Source organism: Mobula hypostoma, chromosome 11, assembly GCF_963921235.1.
Source record: "Mobula hypostoma chromosome 11, sMobHyp1.1, whole genome shotgun sequence".
Lineage (NCBI taxonomy): Eukaryota > Metazoa > Chordata > Chondrichthyes > Myliobatiformes > Myliobatidae > Mobula > Mobula hypostoma.
This window is the reverse complement of record NC_086107.1, coordinates 71,401,555-71,425,543: the sequence shown is the minus strand read 5'-3', so window position 1 is coordinate 71,425,543 and position 23,989 is coordinate 71,401,555. Positions and strand designations below refer to the sequence as shown.

At 50.7% G+C, this 23,989-nt stretch overlaps 1 protein-coding gene across 1 annotated transcript in view; it reads right to left on the bottom strand.

The window, feature by feature from the left end:
* LOC134354318 (tumor protein p53-inducible protein 11-like) overlaps positions 1-23,989 on the bottom strand; it is a 190,202-nt gene that overhangs the window by 8,796 nt on the left and 157,417 nt on the right. The window contains exon 6 of the mRNA XM_063063249.1: positions 279-380. Coding sequence (XP_062919319.1) covers positions 279-380 — 102 coding nt within the window. The remainder of the gene's footprint in view (positions 1-278; positions 381-23,989) is intronic.

The following is a 23,989-nucleotide window of genomic DNA, read 5'->3' as shown; positions in this document are numbered from 1 at the left end:
ACGGGATACGGGAGTACTAGGGTACAGGGACTGGGGTATGGGAGTATTCGATTACAGGGGACTGGGTATGGGCATGTTCTATTACTGGGTTACTATGATACAGGGATACTGGGTAAAGGGTGTTAGGATCCAGGTGTACGCTGTTATGGGGTCTGGGGTACAGGGTGACTGGACTATGGGGAGCAGGTGATACAGGTGACCGACTATGTGGGGACAGGGGTGTTGGATTCGAGGTACGATTGGTGTGAGTGATCTCAGTTGGTTTTTTGTGAACCCACCGATAAGCTGCACGGTGAAGTAACAGGCCTCCGAGAGCAGCGTCCACCGGATCACGACCTTCTCGGCTGTGTACAACGCATTCCACATGATGAGCGACAGGCCTGCAGGACCACACAAGAGGGAGGAGCTGGTGAGACCTATACTCGGGACCCCGCCGTCCACTCCTAACCCCACGTCTGACTCGTGCTTAGCATCGAGACCAATGCTGCTTTCAGTTATCAGTCGGACAGGAAGGCTGGAACACTCAGTGAGAAGTGCGAGCCAAATGGACAGAGTTTGGGAGAGGGGAGCCCAGTTGAAGGCATGGCTGACACCAGATGGGTGAAGGGTTGGAAATGGGGAGACACTGCTGGAACAGAGAGGACGGGGCGGTTGTGGGTGAGTTTGCTACCTGACAGAATGCTGAGATTGGAGGTCCTGAGCACCAGGGACATTGGCGCTGCAGAAGACACAGCCATTGGTTCAGTGGGAGCAGGGATGTGGCAGACGGAGGGTGAGAAAGGGGAATCACCTGTGTCAGTCTCTGTGAATGTGAATGCATCTGCATCCATGAGAAAGAACCAAAGATCAGCTGAAGCCACTGACTCTGCTCTGGAGAGGGGATGGGCGTTGAGGAGAGGGCAGAGCTGGCCCTGGTTCTAAAGTAGTGAGAGGGACTGCAACAGAGGGTGTGCCTTCGTATTTGTGGGCCCTGAGGGATGCCTGATGTCAGGGTACTGGCTGTTGTGAAATCAGCCCAATCCCCCATCCCCCATCCACCAGAATGGTAGGGTGTGTGTGGAGGGATCAGGGAAAGACTCAGGGTAGGGCAGAGGCCTCCAGGCCATGCTTGGCAGCAGCCAGGGGCTCCATGAAAAGAGAGGACCACCTCACGGACAATACCCATTCACCGACCGCCCCTGTTTGAGAGGCTTTGCCGTTCCCACACTGGGACATCAGGCGCGCCAGGACCTGGTGGATGGAAGTCACCCTGTATTCTAACTGGCCATCCCAGAAGGAGATGGAGACCTGTGCTGCATTTGCCGAGAGTAGGTTCATGTGCAGCGGGAATCTCTTCGTAGTGATGGGTGCGCATTATGCAAAGGGACTGATTTCTGCAACATGTATAGTCTGCGTAAGGTGCAATGCCCTCTGTCCAGAACAGCATGCAGTGGATGTGTTTTGTTCACAGGAGAGGCTAGTCAGTTTGCACGAAGATAGTGAGGAAGGGTATAGTATCTTAACATTAAAGACGAGTGAATGTTCGGTGTAGAGGGGTTGTGTTAAGGAGGAATGGTCCCTGTACATGAGGTATAGCAGGGCTGTGTTAAGGAGGATTGGACGAGGGGTGTAGCGGGGTTGTGTTATGAAGGAGTGGTTTGTGGACATGGGGTGTATAGGGGTGGTGTTATGGAGGAGTGGTTTGAAGATGTGGGGTATAGAGGGGTTATGGAATGGAGAAGTGGTTTATGGATGTGGGGTATAGAGGGGTTATGTTATGGAGGAGTGGTTTGTGGACGTGGGGTATAGAGGGGTTGTGTTATGGAGGAGTGGGTTGTGGACGTGGGGTATAGAGGGGTTGTGTTATGTGGGAGTGGTTTGTGGATGTGGGTATAGAGCGGTGAAGTTATGGAGGAGTAGTTTGTGGACGTGGGGTACAGAGGCGTTGTGTCATGGAGGAGTGGTTTGTGGACGTGGGGTATAGAGGGGTTTCGTTATGGAGGAGTGGTTTGTGTACGTGGGGTGTAGAGGGGTTGTGTTATGGAGGTGTGGAATGTGGACGTGGGGTATAGAGGGGTTCTGTTATGGAGGAGTGATTTGTAGACGGGGGGCATAGAGGGGTTGTGCTATGGAGGAATGGTTTGTGGATGTGGGCTATAGAGGGGTTGTGTTATGGGGGAGTGGTTTGTGGACTTGGGGTATAGAGTGGTTGTGATATGGAGGAGTGTTTTGTGGACGTGGGGTATAGAGGAGTTATGTTATGGAGGAGCGGTTTGTAGACGTGGGATATAGAGGGGTTGTGTTCTGGAGGAGTGGTTTATGGACGTGGGGAATAGAGGGGTTGTGATATGGAGGAGTGGTTTGTGGACGTGCGGTATAGAGGGTTTGTGTCATGGAGGATTGGTTTGTGGACGTGGGGTATAGAGGGGTTGTGATATTTAGGAGTGGTGTTTGGACGTGGGGTGTACAGGGGTTGTGATATGGAGGAGTATTTTGTGGACGTGTGGTATAGAGGGGTTGTGTTATGGAGGATTGGTTTGTGGACGTGGGGTGTAGAAGTGTTGTGTTATGGAGGAGTGTGTTGTAGACGTGGGGTGTAGAGGGGTTGTGTTATGGAGGAGTCGTTTGTGTATGTGGGTATAGAAGGGTTGTGTTATGTTGGATTGGTTCGTGGACATGGGGTATAGAGGGGTTGTGTATGGAGGAGTAGTTTGTGGACATGGGGTATAGAGGGGGTGTGATATGGGGGAGTGATTTGTGGACGTGTGGTATAGAGGGGTTGTGTTATGGAGGAGTGGTTTGTGGACGTGGGGTATAGAGGAGTTGTGTTATGGAGGAGTGGTTTGTAGACGTGGGGTATATAGGGGTTGTGTTATGGAGGAATGGTTTGTGGACGTGGGCTATAGAGGGGATGTGTTATGGAGGAGTGGTTTGTGGACGTGGGGTATGGAGGGGTTGTGTTATGCAGGAGTGGTTTGTGGACGTGGGGTGTAGAGGGGTTGTGTTATTGAGGAGTGGTTTATGAATGTGGGGTATAGAGGGGTTGTGATATGGAGGAGTGGTTTGTGACGTGGGGTATAGAGAGGTTGTGCTATGGAGGAGTGGTTTGTGGACGTGGGGTCTAGAGGGGTTGTGTTATGGAGGAGTGGTTTATGGACGTGGGGTATAGAGGGGTTGTGATATGGAGGAGTGGTTTGTGGATGTGGGGTATAGAGGGGTTGTGTTATTCAGGAGTGGATTGTGGACGTGGGGTGTAGAGGGATTGCGCTATGGAGGGGTTGTGTTATGGAGGAGTGGTTTATGGACGTGGGGTGTAGCGGGGTTGTGTCATGGTGAATTCGTTTGTGGACGTGGGGTATAGAGGGGTTGTGATATGGAAGAGTGGTTTGTGGACGTGGGGTATAGAGTGGTTGTGTTATTTAGGAGTGGTGTTTGGACGTGGGGTGTAGAGGGGTTGTGCTATGGAGGAGTGGGTTGTGGACAGTGGGTATAGAGGGGTTGTGTTATGGAGGAGAGGGTTTGTGGACGTGGGGTATAGAGGGGTTGTATTATGGAGGAGTGGTTTGTGGACGTGGGGTATAGAGGGGTTGTGTTATGGAGGAATGGTATGTGGACGTGGGCTATAGAGCGGTTGTGTTATGGAGGAGTGGTTTGTAGACGAGAGGGTGTACAGGGGTTGTGATAAAGAGGAGTGTTTTGTGGACGTGTGGTATAGAGGGGTTGTGTTATGGAGGATTGGTTTGTGGACGTGGGGTGTAGAAGTGTTGTGTTTTGGAGGAGTGTGTTGTAGACGTGGGGTGGAGAGGGGTTGTGTTATGGAGGAGTCGTTTGTGTATGTGGGTATAGAGGGGTTGTGTTATGTTGGATTGGTTCGTGGACATGGGGTATAGAGGGGTTGTGTATGGAGGAGTAGTTTGTGGACATGGGGTATAGAGGGGTTGTGATATGGGGGAGTGATTTGTGGACGTGTGGTATAGAGGGGTTGTGTTATGAAGGAGTGGTTTGTGGACGTGGGGTATAGAGGGGATGTGTTATGTAGGAGTAGGTTGTGGACGTGGGGTATAGAGGGGCTGTGTTATGGAGGAGTGGTGTTTGGACGTAGGGTATAGAGGAGTTGTGTTACGGAGGAGTGTTTTGTGGACGTGGGGTACAGAGGGGTTATGTTATGGAGGAGTGGTTTGTGGACGTGGGGTATAGAGGGGTTATGTTATGGAGAAGTGGTTTATGGACGTGGTGTATAGAGGGGTTATGTTATGGAGGCATGGGTTGTGGACGTGGGGTGTGGAGCGGTTGTGTTATGGAGTACCGGTTTGTGGTTTGGGGTATAGAGGGTTTGTGATATGGAGGAGTGATTTGTAGACGTGGGGTATAGAGGGTTTGTGATATGGAGGAGTGATTTGTAGACGTGGGGTATAGAGGGGTTGTGCTATGGAGGAGTGGTTTGTGGACTTGGGGTATAGAGTGGTTGTGATATGGAGGAGTGTTTTGTGGACGTGGGGTATAGAGGAGTTGTGTTATGGAGGAGTGGTGTGTAGACGTGGGATATAGAGGGGTTGTGTTCTGGAGGAGTTGTTTGTGGAAGTGGGGTACAGAGGGGTTGTGATATGGAAGAGTGGTTTGTGGACGTGGGGTATAGAGTGGTTGTGTTATTTAGGAATGGTGTTTGGACGTGGGGTGTAGAGGGGTTGTGCTATGGAGGGAGTGTGTTATGGAGGAGTGGTTTGTGGACGTGGGGTGTAGCGGGGTTGTGTCATGGAGGATTGGTTTGTGGACGTGGGGTATAGAGGGGTTGTGATATGGAAGAGTGGTTTGTGGACGTGGGGTATAGAGTGGTTGTGTTATTTAGGAATGGTGTTTGGACGTGGGGTGTAGAGGGGTTGTGCTATGGAGGAGTGGTTTGTGGACAGTGGGTATAGAGGGGTTGTGTTACGGAGGAGAGGGTTTGTGGACGTGGGGTATAGAGGGGTTGTGTTATGGAGGAGTGGTTTGTAGACGTGAGGGTGTACAGGGGTTGTGATATGGAGGAGTATTTTGTGGACGTGTGGTATAGAGGGGTTGTGTTATGGAGGATTGGTTTGTGGACGTGGGGTGTAGAAGTGTTGTGTTTTGGAGGAGTGTGTTGTAGACGTGGGGTGTAGAGGGGTTGTGTTATGGAGGAGTCGTTTGTGTATGTGGGTATAGAAGGGTTGTGTTATGTTGGATTGGTTCGTGGACATGGGGTATAGAGGGGTTGTGTATGGAGGAGTAGTTTGTGGACATGGGGTATAGAGGGGTTGTGATATGGGGGAGTGATTTGCGGACGTGTGGTATAGAGGGGTTGTGTTCTGGAGGAGTGGTTTGTGGACGTGGGCTATAGAGGGGATGTGTTATGTAGGAGTAGGTTGTGGACGTGGGGTATGGAGGGGCTGTGTTATGGAGGAGTGGTGTTTGGACGTAGGGTATAGAGGAGTTGTGTTACGGAGGAGTGTTTTGTGGACGTGGGGTACAGAGGGGTTATGTTATGGAGAAGTGGTTTATGGACGTGGGGTATAGAGGGGTTATGTTATGGAGGCATGGGTTGTGGACGTAGGGGGTGTGGAGCGGTTGTGTTATGGAGTACCGGTTTGTGGTTTGGGGTATAGAGGGTTTGTGATATGGAGGAGTGATTTGTAGACGTGGGGCATAGAGGGGTTGTGTTATGGAGGAATGGTTTGTGGATGTGGGCTATAGAGGGGTTGTGTTATGGGGGAGTGGTTTGTGGACTTGGGGTATAGAGTGGTTGTGATATGGAGGAGTGTTTTGTGGACGTGGGGTATACAGGAGTTGTGTTACGGAGGAGTGGTTTGTAGACGTGGGATATAGTGGGGTTGTGTTCTGGAGGAGTTGTTTGTGGATGTGGGGTACAGAGGGGTTGTGTCATGGAGGAGTGGTTTGTGGATGTGGGGTACAGAGGGGTTGTGTCATGGAGGAGTGGTTTGTGGACGTGTGGTATAGAGGGGTTGTGTAATGGAGGAGTGGTTTGTGGACGTGGGGTGTAGAAGTGTTGTGTTTTGGAGGAGTGTGTTGTAGACGTGGGGTGTAGAGGGGTTGTGTTATGGAGGAGTCGTTTGTGTATGTGGGTATAGAGGGGTTGTGTTATGTTGGATTGGTTTGTGGACATGGGGTATAGAGGGGTTGTGTATGGAGGAGTAGTTTGTGGACATGGGGTATAGAGGGGTTGTGTATGGAGGAGTAGTTTGTGGACATGGGGTATAGAGGGGTTGTGATATGGAGGAGTGATTTGTGGATGTGTGGTATAGAGGGGTTGTGTTATGGAGGAGTGGTTTGTGGACGTGGGGTATAGAGGGGATGTGTTATGGAGGAGTAGGTTGTGGACGTGGGGTATAGAGGGGCTGTGTTATGGAGGAGTGGTGTTTGGACATAGAGTATAGAGGAGTTGTGTTACGGAGGAGTGTTTTGTGGACGTGGGGTACAGAGGGGTTATGTTATGGAGGAGTGGTTTGTGGACGTGGGGTATAGAGGGGTTATGTTATGGAGAAGTGGTTTATGGACGTGGGGTATAGAGGGGTTATGCTATGGAGGCGTGGGTTGTGGACGTGGGGTGTGGAGCGGTTGTGTTATGGAGTACCGGTTTGTGGTTTGGGGTATAGAGGGTTTGTGATATGGAGGAGTGATTTGTAGACGTGGGGCATAGAGGGGTTGTGCTATGGAGGAATGGTTTGTGGATGTGGGCTATAGAGGGGTTGTGTTATGGAGGAGTGGTTTGTGGACGTGGGGTATAGAGGGGCTGTGTTATGGGGGAGTGGTTTGTGGACTTGGGGTATAGAGTGGTTGTGATATGGAGGAGTGTTTTGTGGACGTGGGGTATAGAGGGGTTGTGTTATTTAGGAATGTTTTGTGCACGTGGGGTGTAGAGGGATTGCGCTATGGAGGGGTTGTGTTATGGAGGAGTGGTTTGTGGACGTGGGGTGTAGCGGGGTTGTGTCATGGAGGATTGGTTTGTGGACGTGGGGTATAGAGTGGTTGTGTTATTTAGGAATGGTGTTTGGACGTGGGGTGTAGAGGGGTTGTGCTATGGAGGAGTGGTTTGTGGACAGTGGGTATAGAGGGGTTGTGTTATGGAGGAGAGGGTTTGTGGACGTGGGGTATAGAGGGGTTGTGTTATGGAGGAGTGGTTTGTAGACGAGAGGGTGTACAGGGGTTGTGATATGGAGGAGTATTTTGTGGACGTGTGGTATAGAGGGGTTGTGTTATGGAGGATTGGTTTGTGGACGTGGGGTGTAGAAGTGTTGTGTTTTGGAGGAGTGTGTTGTAGACGTGGGGTGTAGAGGGGTCGTGTTATGGAGGAGTCGTTTGTGTATGTGGGTATAGAAAGGTTGTGTTATGTTGGATTGGTTCGTGGACATGGGGTATAGAGGGGTTGTGTATGGAGGAGTAGTTTGTGGACATGGGGTATAGAGGGGTTGTGATATGGGGGAGTGATTTGTGGACGTGTGGTATAGAGGGGTTGTGTTATGGAGGAGTGGTTTGTGGACGTGGGGTATAGAGGGGATGTGTTATGGAGGAGTAGGTTGTGGACGTGGGGTATAGAGGGGCTGTGTTATGGAGGAGTGGTGTTTGGACGTAGGGTATTGAGGAGTTGTGTTACGGAGGAGTGTTTTGTGGACGTGGGGTACAGAGGGGTTATGTTATGGAGGAGTGGTTTATGGACGTGGGGTATAGAGGGGTTATGTTATGGAGGCATGGGTTGTGGACGTTGGGTGTGGAGCGGTTGTGTTATGGAGTACCGGTTTGTGGTTTGGGGTATAGAGGGTTTGTGATATGGAGGAGTGATTTGTAGACGGGGGGCATAGAGGGGTTGTGTTATGGAGGAATGGTTTGTGGATGTGGGCTATAGAGGGGTTGTGTTATGGAGGAGTGGTTTGTGGACATGGGGTATAGAGGGGTTGTGTTATGGAGGAGTGGTTTGTGGACGTGGGGTGTAGATGGGTTGTTTTCTGGAGGAGTGGTTTGTGGACGTGGGGTATAGAGGAGTTGCGTTATGGAGGAGTGATTTATGGACGTGGGGTATAGAGGGGTTGTGATATGGAGGAGTGGTTTGTGGACGTGGGGTATCGAGGAGTTGTGTTATTTAGGAGTGGATTGTGGACGTCGGGTATAGAGGGGTTGTGATATGGAGGAGTGGTTTGTGGACGTGGGGTATCGAGGAGTTGTGTCATGGAGGATTGGTTTGTGGACGTCGGGTATAGAGGGGTTGTGATATGGAAGAGTGGTTTGTGGACGTGGGGTAAAGAGGGGTTGTGTTATTTAGGAGTGGTGTTTGGACGTGGGGTATAGAGGGGTTGTGCTATGGAAGAGTGGTTTGTGGATGGTGGGTATAGAGGGGTTGTGTTATGGAGGAGAGGGTTTGTGGTCGTGGGGTATAGAGGGGTTGTGTTATGGAGGAGTGGTTTGTGGACGTGGGGTAGAGAGGGGTTGTGTTATGGAGGAGTGGGTTGTGGACGTGGGGTGTAGAGGGTTTGTGTTATGGAGGAGTGGTTTGTAGACATGGGGTGCAGAGGGGTTGTGTTATGAGGAGTGGTTTGTGGACGTGAAGTATAGAGGGGTTGTGTTATGGAGGAGTAGTTTGTGGACGTGGGGTATAGAGGGGTTGTGTTATTTAGGAGTGGTGTTTGGACGTGGGGTGTAGAGGGGTTGTGCTATTGAGGAGTGGTTTGTGGATGGTGGGTATGGAGGGGTTGTGTTATGGAGGAGAGGGTTTGTGGACGTGGGCTATCGATCGGTTGTGTGATGGAGGAGTGGTTTGTAGACGAGAGGGTGTATAGGGGTTATGTCATGGAGGAGTGTTTTGTGGACGTGTGGTGTAGAGGGGTTGTGTTATGGAGGATTGGTTTGTGGACGTGGGGTGTAGAAGTGTTGTGTTATGGAGGAGTGTGTTGTAGAAGTGGGGTGTAGAGGGGTTGTGTTATGGAGGAGTCGTTTGTGTGTGTGGGTATAGAGGGGTTGTGTTATGGAGGAGTAGTTTGTGGACATGGGGTATAGAAGCGTTGTGTTATGGAGGAGTGGTTTGTGGACGTGGGGTATAGAGGGGTTGTGATATGGAGGAGTGGTTCGTGGACATGGGGTATAGAGGGGTTGTGTTATGGAGAAGTGGTTTGTGGACGTGGGGTATAGAGGGGTTGTGTTATGGAGGAATGGTGTTTGGACGTGGGGTGTAGAGGGGTTGTGCTATGGAGGAGTGGTTTGTGGACAGTGGGTATAGAGGGGTTGTGTTACGGAGGAGAGGGTTTGTGGACGTGGGGTATAGAGGGGTTGTGTTATGGAGGAGTGGTTTGTAGACGTGAGGGTGTACAGGGGTTGTGATATGGAGGAGTATTTTGTGGACGTGTGGTATAGAGGGGTTGTGTTATGGAGGATTGGTTTGTGGACGTGGGGTGTAGAAGTGTTGTGTTTTGGAGGAGTGTGTTGTAGACGTGGGGTGTAGAGGGGTTGTGTTATGGAGGAGTCGTTTGTGTATGTGGGTATAGAAGGGTTGTGTTATGTTGGATTGGTTCGTGGACATGGGGTATAGAGGGGTTGTGTATGGAGGAGTAGTTTGTGGACATGGGGTATAGAGGGGATGTGTTATGGAGGAGTGGTTTGTTGACGTGGGGTATAGAGGGGTTGTGTTATGGAGGAATGGTTTGTGGACATGGGGTATAGAGGGGTTGTGTATGGAGGAGTAGTTTGTGGACATGGGGTATAGAGGGGTTGTGTTATGGAGGAGTGATTTGTAGACGTGGGGCATAGAGGGGTTGTGTTATGGAGGAGTGGTTTGTTGACGTGGGGTATAGAGGAGTTGTGATATGGAGGAGTGATTTGTAGACGTGGGGTTTAGAGGGGTTGTGTTATGGAGGAATGGTTTGTGGATGTGGGCTATAGAGGGGTTGTGTTATGGAGGATTGGTTTGTGGACGTGGGGTATAGAGTGGTTGTGTTATTTAGGAATGGTGTTTGGACGTGGGGTGTAGAGGGGTTGTGCTATGGAGGAGTGGTTTGTGGACAGTGGGTATAGAGGGGTTGTGTTATGGAGGAGAGGGTTTGTGGACGTGGGGTATAGAGGGGTTGTGTTATGGAGGAGTGGTTTGTAGACGAGAGGGTGTACAGGGGTTGTGATATGGAGGAGTATTTTGTGGACGTGTGGTATAGAGGGGTTGTGTTATGGAGGATTGGTTTGTGGACGTGGGGTGTAGAAGTGTTGTGTTTTGGAGGAGTGTGTTGTAGACGTGGGGTGTAGAGGGGTCGTGTTATGGAGGAGTCGTTTGTGTATGTGGGTATAGAAAGGTTGTGTTATGTTGGATTGGTTCGTGGACATGGGGTATAGAGGGGTTGTGTATGGAGGAGTAGTTTGTGGACATGGGGTATAGAGGGGTTGTGATATGGGGGAGTGATTTGTGGACGTGTGGTATAGAGGGGTTGTGTTATGGAGGAGTGGTTTGTGGACGTGGGGTATAGAGGGGATGTGTTATGGAGGAGTAGGTTGTGGACGTGGGGTATAGAGGGGCTGTGTTATGGAGGAGTGGTGTTTGGACGTAGGGTATTGAGGAGTTGTGTTACGGAGGAGTGTTTTGTGGACGTGGGGTACAGAGGGGTTATGTTATGGAGGAGTGGTTTATGGACGTGGGGTATAGAGGGGTTATGTTATGGAGGCATGGGTTGTGGACGTTGGGTGTGGAGCGGTTGTGTTATGGAGTACCGGTTTGTGGTTTGGGGTATAGAGGGTTTGTGATATGGAGGAGTGATTTGTAGACGGGGGGCATAGAGGGGTTGTGTTATGGAGGAATGGTTTGTGGATGTGGGCTATAGAGGGGTTGTGTTATGGAGGAGTGGTTTGTGGACATGGGGTATAGAGGGGTTGTGTTATGGAGGAGTGGTTTGTGGACGTGGGGTGTAGATGGGTTGTTTTCTGGAGGAGTGGTTTGTGGACGTGGGGTATAGAGGAGTTGCGTTATGGAGGAGTGATTTATGGACGTGGGGTATAGAGGGGTTGTGATATGGAGGAGTGGTTTGTGGACGTGGGGTATCGAGGAGTTGTGTTATTTAGGAGTGGATTGTGGACGTCGGGTATAGAGGGGTTGTGATATGGAGGAGTGGTTTGTGGACGTGGGGTATCGAGGAGTTGTGTCATGGAGGATTGGTTTGTGGACGTCGGGTATAGAGGGGTTGTGATATGGAAGAGTGGTTTGTGGACGTGGGGTAAAGAGGGGTTGTGTTATTTAGGAGTGGTGTTTGGACGTGGGGTATAGAGGGGTTGTGCTATGGAAGAGTGGTTTGTGGATGGTGGGTATAGAGGGGTTGTGTTATGGAGGAGAGGAGGGTTTGTGGTCGTGGGGTATAGAGGGGTTGTGTTATGGAGGAGTGGTTTGTGGACGTGGGGTAGAGAGGGGTTGTGTTATGGAGGAGTGGGTTGTGGACGTGGGGTGTAGAGGGTTTGTGTTATGGAGGAGTGGTTTGTAGACATGGGGTGCAGAGGGGTTGTGTTATGAGGAGTGGTTTGTGGACGTGAAGTATAGAGGGGTTGTGTTATGGAGGAGTAGTTTGTGGACGTGGGGTATAGAGGGGTTGTGTTATTTAGGAGTGGTGTTTGGACGTGGGGTGTAGAGGGGTTGTGCTATTGAGGAGTGGTTTGTGGATGGTGGGTATGGAGGGGTTGTGTTATGGAGGAGAGGGTTTGTGGACGTGGGCTATCGATCGGTTGTGTGATGGAGGAGTGGTTTGTAGACGAGAGGGTGTATAGGGGTTATGTCATGGAGGAGTGTTTTGTGGACGTGTGGTGTAGAGGGGTTGTGTTATGGAGGATTGGTTTGTGGACGTGGGGTGTAGAAGTGTTGTGTTATGGAGGAGTGTGTTGTAGAAGTGGGGTGTAGAGGGGTTGTGTTATGGAGGAGTCGTTTGTGTGTGTGGGTATAGAGGGGTTGTGTTATGGAGGAGTAGTTTGTGGACATGGGGTATAGAAGCGTTGTGTTATGGAGGAGTGGTTTGTGGACGTGGGGTATAGAGGGGTTGTGATATGGAGGAGTGGTTCGTGGACATGGGGTATAGAGGGGTTGTGTTATGGAGAAGTGGTTTGTGGACGTGGGGTATAGAGGGGTTGTGTTATGGAGGAATGGTGTTTGGACGTGGGGTGTAGAGGGGTTGTGCTATGGAGGAGTGGTTTGTGGACAGTGGGTATAGAGGGGTTGTGTTACGGAGGAGAGGGTTTGTGGACGTGGGGTATAGAGGGGTTGTGTTATGGAGGAGTGGTTTGTAGACGTGAGGGTGTACAGGGGTTGTGATATGGAGGAGTATTTTGTGGACGTGTGGTATAGAGGGGTTGTGTTATGGAGGATTGGTTTGTGGACGTGGGGTGTAGAAGTGTTGTGTTTTGGAGGAGTGTGTTGTAGACGTGGGGTGTAGAGGGGTTGTGTTATGGAGGAGTCGTTTGTGTATGTGGGTATAGAAGGGTTGTGTTATGTTGGATTGGTTCGTGGACATGGGGTATAGAGGGGTTGTGTATGGAGGAGTAGTTTGTGGACATGGGGTATAGAGGGGATGTGTTATGGAGGAGTGGTTTGTTGACGTGGGGTATAGAGGGGTTGTGTTATGGAGGAATGGTTTGTGGACATGGGGTATAGAGGGGTTGTGTATGGAGGAGTAGTTTGTGGACATGGGGTATAGAGGGGTTGTGTTATGGAGGAGTGATTTGTAGACGTGGGGCATAGAGGGGTTGTGTTATGGAGGAGTGGTTTGTTGACGTGGGGTATAGAGGAGTTGTGATATGGAGGAGTGATTTGTAGACGTGGGGTTTAGAGGGGTTGTGTTATGGAGGAATGGTTTGTGGATGTGGGCTATAGAGGGGTTGTGTTATGGAGGATTGGTTTGTGGACGTGTGGTATAGAGGGGTTGTGTTATGGAGGAGTGGTTTGTGGACGTGGGGTATAGAGGGGATGTGTTATGTAGGAGTAGGTTGTGGACGTGGGGTATAGAGGGGCTGTGTTATGGAGGAGTGGTGTTTGGACGTAGGGTATAGAGGAGTTGTGTTACGGAGGAGTGGTTTGTGGACGTGGGGTACAGAGGGGTTATGTTATGGAGAAGTGGTTTATGGACGTGGGGTATAGAGGGGTTATGTTATGGAGGCATGGGTTGTGGACGTGGGGTGTGGAGCGGTTGTGTTATGGAGTACCGGTTTGTGGTTTGGGCTATAGAGGGGTTGTGTTATGGAGGAGTGGTTTGTGGACGTGGGGTATAGAGGGGTTGTGTTATGGGGGAGTGGTTTGTGGACTTGGGGTATAGAGTGGTTGTGATATGGAGGAGTGTTTTGTGGACGTGGGGTATACAGGAGTTGTGTTACGGAGGAGTGGTTTGTAGACGTGGGATATAGCGGGGTTGTGTTCTGGAGGAGTTGTTTGTGGATGTGGGGTACAGAGGGGTTGTGTCATGGAGGAGTGGTTTGTGGACGTGGGGTATAGAGGGGTTGTGTAATGGAGGAGTGGTTTGTGGACGTGGGGTGTAGAAGTGTTGTGTTTTGGAGGAGTGTGTTGTAGACGTGGGGTGTAGAGGGGTTGTGTTATGGAGGAGTCGTTTGTGTATGTGGGTATAGAGGGGTTGTGTTATGTTGGATTGGTTTGTGGACATGGGGTATAGAGGGGTTGTGTATGGAGGAGTAGTTTGTGGACATGGGGTATAGAGGGGTTGTGTTATGGAGGAGTGGTTTGTGGACGTGGGGTATAGAGGGGTTGTGTTATGGAGGAATGGTGTTTGGACGTGGGGTGTAGAGGGGTTGTGCTATGGAGGAGTGGTTTGTGGACAGTGGGATAGAGGGGTTGTGTTACGGAGGAGAGGGTTTGTGGACGTGGGGTATAGAGGGGTTGTGTTATGGAGGAGTGGTTTGTAGACGTGAGGGTGTACAGGGGTTGTGATATGGAGGAGTATTTTGTGGACGTGTGGTATAGAGGGGTTGTGTTATGGAGGATTGGTTTGTGGACGTGGGGTGTAGAAGTGTTGTGTTTTGGAGGAGTGTGTTGTAGACGTGGGGTGTAGAGGGGTTGTGTTATGGAGGAGTCGTTTGTGTATGTGGGTATAGAAGGGTTGTGTTATGTTGGATTGGTTCGTGGACATGGGGTATAGAGGGGTTGTGTATGGAGGAGTAGTTTGTGGACATGGGGTATAGAGGGGATGTGTTATGGAGGAGTGGTTTGTTGACGTGGGGTATAGAGGGGTTGTGTTATGGAGGAATGGTTTGTGGACATGGGGTATAGAGGGGTTGTGTATGGAGGAGTAGTTTGTGGACATGGGGTATAGAGGGGTTGTGTTATGGAGGAGTGATTTGTAGACGTGGGGCATAGAGGGGTTGTGTTATGGAGGAGTGGTTTGTTGACGTGGGGTATAGAGGAGTTGTGATATGGAGGAGTGATTTGTAGACGTGGGGTATAGAGGGGTTGTGTTATGGAGGAATGGTTTGTGGATGTGGGCTATAGAGGGGTTGTGTTATGGAGGATTGGTTTGTGGACGTGTGGTATAGAGGGGTTGTGTTATGGAGGAGTGGTTTGTGGACGTGGGGTATAGAGGGGATGTGTTATGTAGGAGTAGGTTGTGGACGTGGGGTATAGAGGGGCTGTGTTATGGAGGAGTGGTGTTTGGACGTAGGGTATAGAGGAGTTGTGTTACGGAGGAGTGGTTTGTGGACGTGGGGTACAGAGGGGTTATGTTATGGAGAAGTGGTTTATGGACGTGGGGTATAGAGGGGTTATGTTATGGAGGCATGGGTTGTGGACGTGGGGTGTGGAGCGGTTGTGTTATGGAGTACCGGTTTGTGGTTTGGGCTATAGAGGGGTTGTGTTATGGAGGAGTGGTTTGTGGACGTGGGGTATAGAGGGGTTGTGTTATGGGGGAGTGGTTTGTGGACTTGGGGTATAGAGTGGTTGTGATATGGAGGAGTGTTTTGTGGACGTGGGGTATACAGGAGTTGTGTTACGGAGGAGTGGTTTGTAGACGTGGGATATAGCGGGGTTGTGTTCTGGAGGAGTTGTTTGTGGATGTGGGGTACAGAGGGGTTGTGTCATGGAGGAGTGGTTTGTGGACGTGGGGTATAGAGGGGTTGTGTAATGGAGGAGTGGTTTGTGGACGTGGGGTGTAGAAGTGTTGTGTTTTGGAGGAGTGTGTTGTAGACGTGGGGTGTAGAGGGGTTGTGTTATGGAGGAGTCGTTTGTGTATGTGGGTATAGAGGGGTTGTGTTATGTTGGATTGGTTTGTGGACATGGGGTATAGAGGGGTTGTGTATGGAGGAGTAGTTTGTGGACATGGGGTATAGAGGGGTTGTGATATGGAGGAGTGATTTGTGGATGTGTGGTATAGAGGGGTTGTGTTATGGAGGAGTGGTTTGTGGACGTGGGGTATAGAGGGGATGTGTTATGGAGGAGTAGGTTGTGGACGTGGGGTATAGAGGGGCTGTGTTATGGAGGAGTGGTGTTTGGACATAGAGTATAGAGGAGTTGTGTTACGGAGGAGTGTTTTGTGGACGTGGGGTACAGAGGGGTTATGTTATGGAGGAGTGGTTTGTGGACGTGGGGTATAGAGGGGTTATGTTATGGAGAAGTGGTTTATGGACGTGGGGTATAGAGGGGTTATGCTATGGAGGCGTGGGTTGTGGACGTGGGGTGTGGAGCGGTTGTGTTATGGAGTACCGGTTTGTGGTTTGGGGTATAGAGGGGTTGTGTTATGGAGGAGTGGTTTGTGGACGTGGGGTATAGAGGGGTTGTGTTATGGGGGAGTGGTTTGTGGACTTGGGGTATAGAGTGGTTGTGATATGGAGGAGTGTTTTGTGGACGTGGGGTATAGAGGGGTTGTGTTATTTAGGAATGTTTTGTGCACGTGGGGTGTAGAGGGATTGCGCTATGGAGGGGTTGTGTTATGGAGGAGTGGTTTGTGGACGTGGGGTGTAGCGGGGTTGTGTCATGGAGGATTGGTTTGTGGACGTGGGGTATAGAGTGGTTGTGTTATTTAGGAATGGTGTTTGGACGTGGGGTGTAGAGGGGTTGTGCTATGGAGGAGTGGTTTGTGGACAGTGGGTATAGAGGGGTTGTGTTATGGAGGAGAGGGTTTGTGGACGTGGGGTATAGAGGGGTTGTGTTATGGAGGAGTGGTTTGTAGACGAGAGGGTGTACAGGGGTTGTGATATGGAGGAGTATTTTGTGGACGTGTGGTATAGAGGGGTTGTGTTATGGAGGATTGGTTTGTGGACGTGGGGTATAGAGGGGTTGTGTTATGGAGGATTGGTTTGTGGACGTGGGGTGTAGAAGTGTTGTGTTTTGGAGGAGTGTGTTGTAGACGTGGGGTGTAGAGGGGTCGTGTTATGGAGGAGTCGTTTGTGTATGTGGGTATAGAAAGGTTGTGTTATGTTGGATTGGTTCGTGGACATGGGGTATAGAGGGGTTGTGTATGGAGGAGTAGTTTGTGGACATGGGGTATAGAGGGGTTGTGATATGGGGGAGTGATTTGTGGACGTGTGGTATAGAGGGGTTGTGTTATGGAGGAGTAGTTTGTGGACGTGGGGTATAGAGGGGATGTGTTATGGAGGAGTAGGTTGTGGACGTGGGGTATAGAGGGGCTGTGTTATGGAGGAGTGGTGTTTGGACGTAGGGTATTGAGGAGTTGTGTTACGGAGGAGTGTTTTGTGGACGTGGGGTACAGAGGGGTTATGTTATGGAGGAGTGGTTTGTGGACGTGGGGTATAGAGGGGTTATGTTATGGAGGCATGGGTTGTGGACGTTGGGTGTGGAGCGGTTGTGTTATGGAGTACCGGTTTGTGGTTTGGGGTATAGAGGGTTTGTGATATGGAGGAGTGATTTGTAGACGGGGGGCATAGAGGGGTTGTGTTATGGAGGAATGGTTTGTGGACGTGGGGTATAGAGGGGTTGTGTTATGGAGGAGTGGTTTGTGGACATGGGGTATAGAGGGGTTGTGTTATGGAGGAGTGGTTTGTGGACGTGGGGTGTAGATGGGTTGTTTTCTGGAGGAGTGGTTTGTGGACGTGGGGTATAGAGGGGTTGCGTTATGGAGGAGTGATTTATGGACGTGGGGTATAGAGGGGTTGTGATATGGAGGAGTGGTTTGTGGACGTGGGGTATCGAAGAGTTGTGTTATTTAGGAGTGGATTGTGGACGTCGGGTATAGAGGGGTTGTGATATGGAAGAGTGGTTTGTGGACGTGGGGTAAAGAGGGGTTGTGTTATTTAGGAGTGGTGTTTGGACGTGGGGTGTAGAGGGGTTGTGCTATGGAAGAGTGGTTTGTGGATGGTGGGTATAGAGGGGTTGTGTTATGGAGGAGAGGGTTTGTGGTCGTGGGGTATAGAGGGGTTGTGTTATGGAGGAGTGGTTTGTGGACATGGGGTATAGAGGGGTTGTGTTATGGAGGAGTGGTTTGTGGACGTGGGGTGTAGATGGGTTGTTTTCTGGAGGAGTGGTTTGTGGACGTGGGGTATAGAGGGGTTGTGATATGGAGGAGTGGTTTGTGGACGTGGGGTATCGAAGAGTTGTGTTATTTAGGAGTGGATTGTGGACGTCGGGTATAGAGGGGTTGTGCTATGGAAGAGTGGTTTGTGGATGGTGGGTATAGAGGGGTTGTGTTATGGAGGAGAGGGTTTGTGGTCGTGGGGTATAGAGGGGTTGTGTTATGGAGGAGTGGTTTGTGGACATGGGGTAGAGAGGGGTTGTGTTATGGAGGAGTGGGTTGTGGACGTGGGGTGTAGAGGGTTTGTGTTATGGAGGAGTGGTTTGTAGACATGGGGTGCAGAGGGGTTGTGTTATGAGGAGTGGTTTGTGGACGTGAAGTATAGAGGGGTTGTGTTATGGAGGAGTAGTTTGTGGACGTGGGGTATAGAGGGGTTGTGTTATTTAGGAGTGGTGTTTGGACGTGGGGTGTAGAGGGGTTGTGCTATTGAGGAGTGGTTTGTGGATGGTGGGTATAGAGGGGTTGTGTTATGGAGGAGAGGGTTTGTGGACGTGGGCTATCGATCGGTTGTGTGATGGAGGAGTGGTTTGTAGACGAGAGGGTGTATAGGGGTTATGTCATGGAGGAGTGTTTTGTGGACGTGTGGTGTAGAGGGGTTGTGTTATGGAGGATTGGTTTGTGGACGTGGGGTGTAGAAGTGTTGTGTTATGGAGGAGTGTGTTGTAGAAGTGGGGTGTAGAGGGGTTGTGTTATGGAGGAGTCGTTTGTGTGTGTGGGTATAGAGGGGTTGTGTTATGGAGGAGTAGTTTGTGGACATGGGGTATATAAGCGTTGTGTTATGGAGGAGTGGTTTGTGGACGTGGGGTATAGTGGGGTTGTGTTATGGAGAAGTGGTTTATGGACATGGGGTATAGAGGGGTTGTGATATGGAGGAGTGGTTCGTGGACATGGGGTATAGAGGGGTTGTGTTATGGAGGAGTGGTTTGTGGACGTGGGGTATAGAGGGGTTGTGTTATGGAGGAGTGGTTTGTGGACGTGGGGTATAGAGGGGTTTTGTTATGGAGGAGTGGTTTATGGACGTGGGGTATAGAGGCGTTGTGATATGGAGGAGTGGGTTGTGGACGTGGGGTGTAGAGGGGTTGTGTTATGGAGGAGTGGGTTGTGGACGTGGGATATAGAGGGGTTGTGTTATGGCGGGGTGGGTTGTGGACGTTCGATATCGAGGGGTCATGTTATGGAGGAGTGGTTTGTGGACGTCGGGTACAGAGGGGTTGTGCTATGGAGGAGTGGTTTGTGGACGTGGGGTGTAGAGGTGTTGTGTTATGGAGGAGTGGTTTGTGGACGTGGGGTATAGAGGGGTTGTGTTATGGAGGAGTGGTTTATGGACGTGGGGTATAGAGGGGTTGTGATATGGAGGAGTGGTTTGTGGACGTGGGGTATAGATTGGTTGTGTTATTTAGGAGTGGTGTTTGGACCTGGGGTGTAGAGGGGTTGTGTTATGGAGGAGTGGTTTGTGGACGTGGGGTATAGAGGGGTTTTGTTATGGAGGAGTGGGTTGTGGACGTGGGGTGTAGACGGGTTGTGTTATGGAGGAGTGGGCTGTGGACGTGGGATATAGAGGGGTTGTGTTATGGCGGGGTGGGTTGTGGACGTTGGATATCGAGGGCTTATGTTATGGAGGAGTGGTTTGTGGACGTGGGGTATAAAGGGGTTGTGTTCTGGAGAAGTGGGTTGTGGACGTGGGGTGTGGAGCGGTTGTGTGATGGAGTAGCGGTTTGTGGTTTGGGGTATAGAGGGGTTGTGATATGGAGGAGTGTTTTGTGGACGTGGGGTATAGAGGAGTTGTGTTATGGAGGAATGGTTTGTGGATGTGGGCTATAGAGGGGTTGTGTTATGGAGGAGTGGTTTGTGGACATGGGGTATAGATGGGTTGTTTTCTGGAGGAGTGGTTTGTGGACGTGGGGTATAGTGGGGTTGCGTTATGGAGAAGTGGTTTATGGACGTGGGGTATAGAGGGGTTGTGATATGGAGGAGTGGTTCGTGGACATGGGGTATAGAGGGGTTGTGTTATGGAGGAGTGGTTTGTGGACGTGGGGTATAGAGGGGTTTTGTTATGGAGGAGTGGTTTATGGACGTGGGGTATAGAGGCGTTGTGATATGGAGGAGTGGGTTGTGGACGTGGGGTGTAGAGGGGTTGTGTTATGGAGGAGTGATTTATGGACGTGGGGTATAGAGGGGTTGTGATATGGAGGAGTGGTTTGTGGACGTGGGGTATCGAGGAGTTGTGCTATGGAGGAGTGGTTTGTGGATGGTGGGTATAGAGGGGTTGTGTTATGGAGGAGAGGGTTTGTGGACGTGGGCTATCGATCGGTTGTGTGATGGAGGAGTGGTTTGTAGACGAGAGGGTGTATAGGGGTTGTGTCATGGAGGAGTGTTTTGTGGACGTGTGGTGTAGAGGGGTTGTGTTATGGAGGATTGGTTTGTGGACGTGGGGTGTAGAAGTGTTGTGTTATGGAGGAGTGTGTTGTAGAAGTGGGGTGTAGAGGGGTTGTGTTATGGAGGAGTCGTTTGTGTGTGTGGGTATAGAGGGGTTGTGTTATGGAGGAGTAGATTGTGGACATGGGGTATAGAAGCGTTGTGTTATGGAGGAGTGGTTTGTGGACGTGGGGTATAGTGGGGTTGTGTTATGGAGAAGTGGTTTATGGACGTGGGGTATAGAGGGGTTGTGATATGGAGGAGTGGTTCGTGGACATGGGGTATAGAGGGGTTGTGTTATGGAGGAGTGGTTTGTGGACGTGGGGTATAGAGGGGTTGTGTTATGGAGGAGTGGTTTGTGGACGTCGGGTATAGAGGGGTTTTGTTATGGAGGAGTGGTTTATGGACGTGGGGTATAGAGGCGTTGTGATATAGAGGAGTGGGTTGTGGACGTGGGGTGTAGAGGGGTTGTGTTATGGAGGAGTGGGTTGTGGACATGGGATATAGAGGGGTTGTGTTATGGCGGGGTGGGTTGTGGACGTTGGATATCGAGGGGTTATGTTATGGAGGAGTGGTTTGTGGACGTTAGGTAAAGAGGGGTTGTGCTATGGAGGAGTGGTTTGTGGACGTGTGTGTAGAGGGGTTGTGTTATGGAGGAATGGTTTGTGGACGTGGGGTATAGAGGGGTTGTGTTATGGAGGAGTGGTTTATGGACGTGGGGTATAGAGGGGTTGTGATATGGAGGAGTGGTTTGTGGACGTGGGGTATAGATTGGTTGTGTTATTTAGGAGTGGTGTTTGGACCTGGGATGTAGAGGGGTTGTGTTATGGAGGAGTGGTTTGTGGACGTGGGGTATAGAGGGGTTTTGTTATGGAGGAGTGGTTTATGGACGTGGGGTATAGAGGCGTTGTGATATGGAGGAGTGGGTTGTGGACGTGGGGTGTAGACGGGTTGTGTTATGGAGGAGTGGGCTGTGGACGTGGGATATAGAGGGGTTGTGTTATGACGGGGTGGGTTGTGGACGTTGGATATCGAGGGGTTATGTTATGGAGGAGTGGTTTGTGGACGTGGAGTGTGGAGCGGTTGTGTGATGGAGTAGCGGTTTGTGGTTTGGGGTATAGAGGGGTTGTGATATGGAGGAGTGTTTTGTGGACGTGGGGTATAGAGGAGTTGTGTTATGGAGGAGTGATTTGTAGACGTGGGGCATAGAGGGGTTGTGTTATGGAGGAATGGTTTGTGGATGTGGGCTATAGAGGGGTTGTGTTATGGAGGAGTGGTTTGTGGACATGGGGTATAGAGGGGTTGTGTTATGGAGGAGTGGTTTGTGGACGTGGGGTGTAGATGGGTTGTTTTCTGGAGGAGTGGTTTGTGGACGTGGGGTATAGAGGGGTTGTGTTATGGAGGAGTGATTTATAGACGTGGGGTATAGAGGGGTTGTGATATGGAGGAGTGGTTTGTAGACGTGGGGTATCGAGGAGTTGTGTTATTTAGGAGTGGATTGTGGACGTCGGGTGTAGAGGGATTGCGCTATGGAGGGGTTGTGTTATGGAGGAGTGGTTTATGGACGTGGGGTGTAGCGGGGTTGTGTCATGGAGGATTGGTTTGTGGACGTGGGGTATAGAGGGGTTGTGTTATGGAGGAGTGGGTTGTGGACGTGGGGTGTAGAGGGTTTGTGTTATGGAGGAGTAGTTTGCAGACATGGGGTGCAGAGGGGTTGTGTTATGAGGAGTGTTTTGTGGACGTGAAGTATAGAGGGGTTGTGTTATGGAGGAGTAGTTTGTGGACGTGGGGTATAGGGGGGTTGTGTTATTTAGGAGTGGTGTTTGGACGTGGGGTGTAGAGGGGTTGTGTTATGGAGGAGTGGGTTGTGGACGTGGGGTGTAGAGGGTTTGTGTTATGGAGGAGTGGGTTGTGGACGTGGGGTGTAGAGGGTTTGTGTTATGGAGGAGTGGTTTGTAGACATGGGGTGCAGAGGGGTTGTGTTATGAGGAGTGGTTTGTGGACGTGAAGTATAGAGGGGTTGTGTTATGGAGGAGTAGTTTGTGGACGTGGGGTATAGAGGGGTTGTGTTATTTAGGAGTGGTGTTTGGACGTGGGGTGTAGAGGGGTTGTGCTATGGAGGAGTGGTTTGTGGATGGTGGGTATAGAGGGGTTGTGTTATGGAGGAGAGGGTTTGTGGACGTGGGCTATCGATCGGTTGTGTGATGGAGGAGTGGTTTGTAGACGAGAGGGTGTATAGGGGTTGTGTCATGGAGGAGCGTTTTGTGGACGTGTGGTGTAGAGGGGTTGTGTTATGGAGGATTGGTTTGTGGACGTGGGGTGTAGAAGTGTTGTGTTATGGAGGAGTGTGTTGTAGAAGTGGGGTGTAGAGGGGTTGTGTTATGGAGGAGTCGTTTGTGTGTGTGGGTATAGAGGGGTTGTGTTATGGCGGGGTGGGTTGTGGACGTTGGATATCGAGGGGTTATGTTACGGAGGAGTGGTTTGTGGACGTCGGGTACAGCGGGGTTGTGCTATGGAGGAGTGGTTTGTGGACGTGGGGTGTAGAGGGGTTGTGTTATGGAGGAGTGGTTTGTGGACGTGGGGTATAGAGGGGTTGTGTTATGGAGGAGTGGTTTATGGACGTGGGGTATAGAGGGGTTGTGATATGGAGGAGTGGTTTGTGGACGTGGGGTATAGATTGGTTATGTTATTTAGGAGTGGTGTTTGGACCTGGGGTGTAGACGGGTTGTGTTATGGAGGAGTGGGCTGTGGACGTGGGATATAGAGGGGTTGTGTTATGGCGGGGTGGGTTGTGGACGTTGGATATTGAGGGGTTATGTTATGGAGGAGTGGTTTGTGGACGTGGGGTATAAAGGGGTTGTGTTCTGGAGAACTGGGTTGTGGACGTGGGGTGTGGAGCGGTTGTGTGATGGAGTAGCGGTTTGTGGTTTGGGGCATAGAGGGGTTGTGATATGGAGGAGTGTTTTGTGGACGTGGGGTATAGAGGAGTTGTGTTATGGAGGAGTGATTTGTAGACGTGGGGCATAGAGGGGTTGTGTTATGGAGGAATGGTTTGTGGATGTGGGCTATAGAGGGGTTGTGTTATGGAGGAGTGGTTTGTGGACATGGGGTATAGAGGGGTTGTGTTATGGAGGAGTGGTTTGTGGACGTGGGGTGTAGATGGGTTGTTTTCTGGAGGAGTGGTTTGTGGACGTGGGGTATAGAGGGGTTGTGTTATGGAGGAGTGATTTATGGACGTGGGGTATAGAGGGGTTGTGATATGGAGGAGTGGTTTGTGGACGTGGGGTATCGAGGAGTTGTGTTATTTAGGAGTGGATTGTGGACGTGGGGTGTAGAGGGATTGCGCTATGGAGTGGTTGTGTTATGGAGGAGTGGTTTATGGACGTGGGGTGTAGCGGGGTTGTGTCATGGAGGATTGGTTTGTGGACGTCGGGTATAGAGGGGTTGTGATATGGAAGAGTGGTTTGTGGACGTGGGGTATAGAGCGATTGTGTTATTTAGGAGTGGTGTTTGGACGTGGGGTGTAGAGGGGTTGTGCTATGGAAGAGTGGTTTGTGGATGGTGGGAATAGAGGGGTTGTGTTATGGAGGAGAGGGTTTGTGGACGTGGGGTATAGAGGGGTTGTGTTATGGAGGAGTGGTTTGTGGACGTGGGGTATAGAGGGGTTGTGTTATGGAGGAGTGGGTTGTGGACGTGGGGTGCAGAGGGGTTGTGTTATGAGGAGTGGTTTGTGGACGTGAAGTATAGAGGGGTTGTGTTATGGAGGAGTAGTTTGTGGACGTGGGGTATAGAGGGGTTGTGTTATTTAGGAGTGGTGTTTGGACGTGGGGTGTAGAGGGGTTGTGCTATGGAGGAGTGGTTTGTGGATGGTGGGTATAGAGGGGTTGTGTTATGGAGGAGAGGGTTTGTGGACGTGGGCTATCGATCGGTTGTGTGATGGAGGAGTGGTTTGTAGACGAGAGGGTGTATAGGGGTTGTGTCATGGAGGAGTGTTTTGTGGACGAGTGGTGTAGAGGGGTTGTGTTATGGAGGATTGGTTTGTGGACGTGGGGTGTAGAAGTGTTGTGTTATGGAGGAGTGTGTTGTAGAAG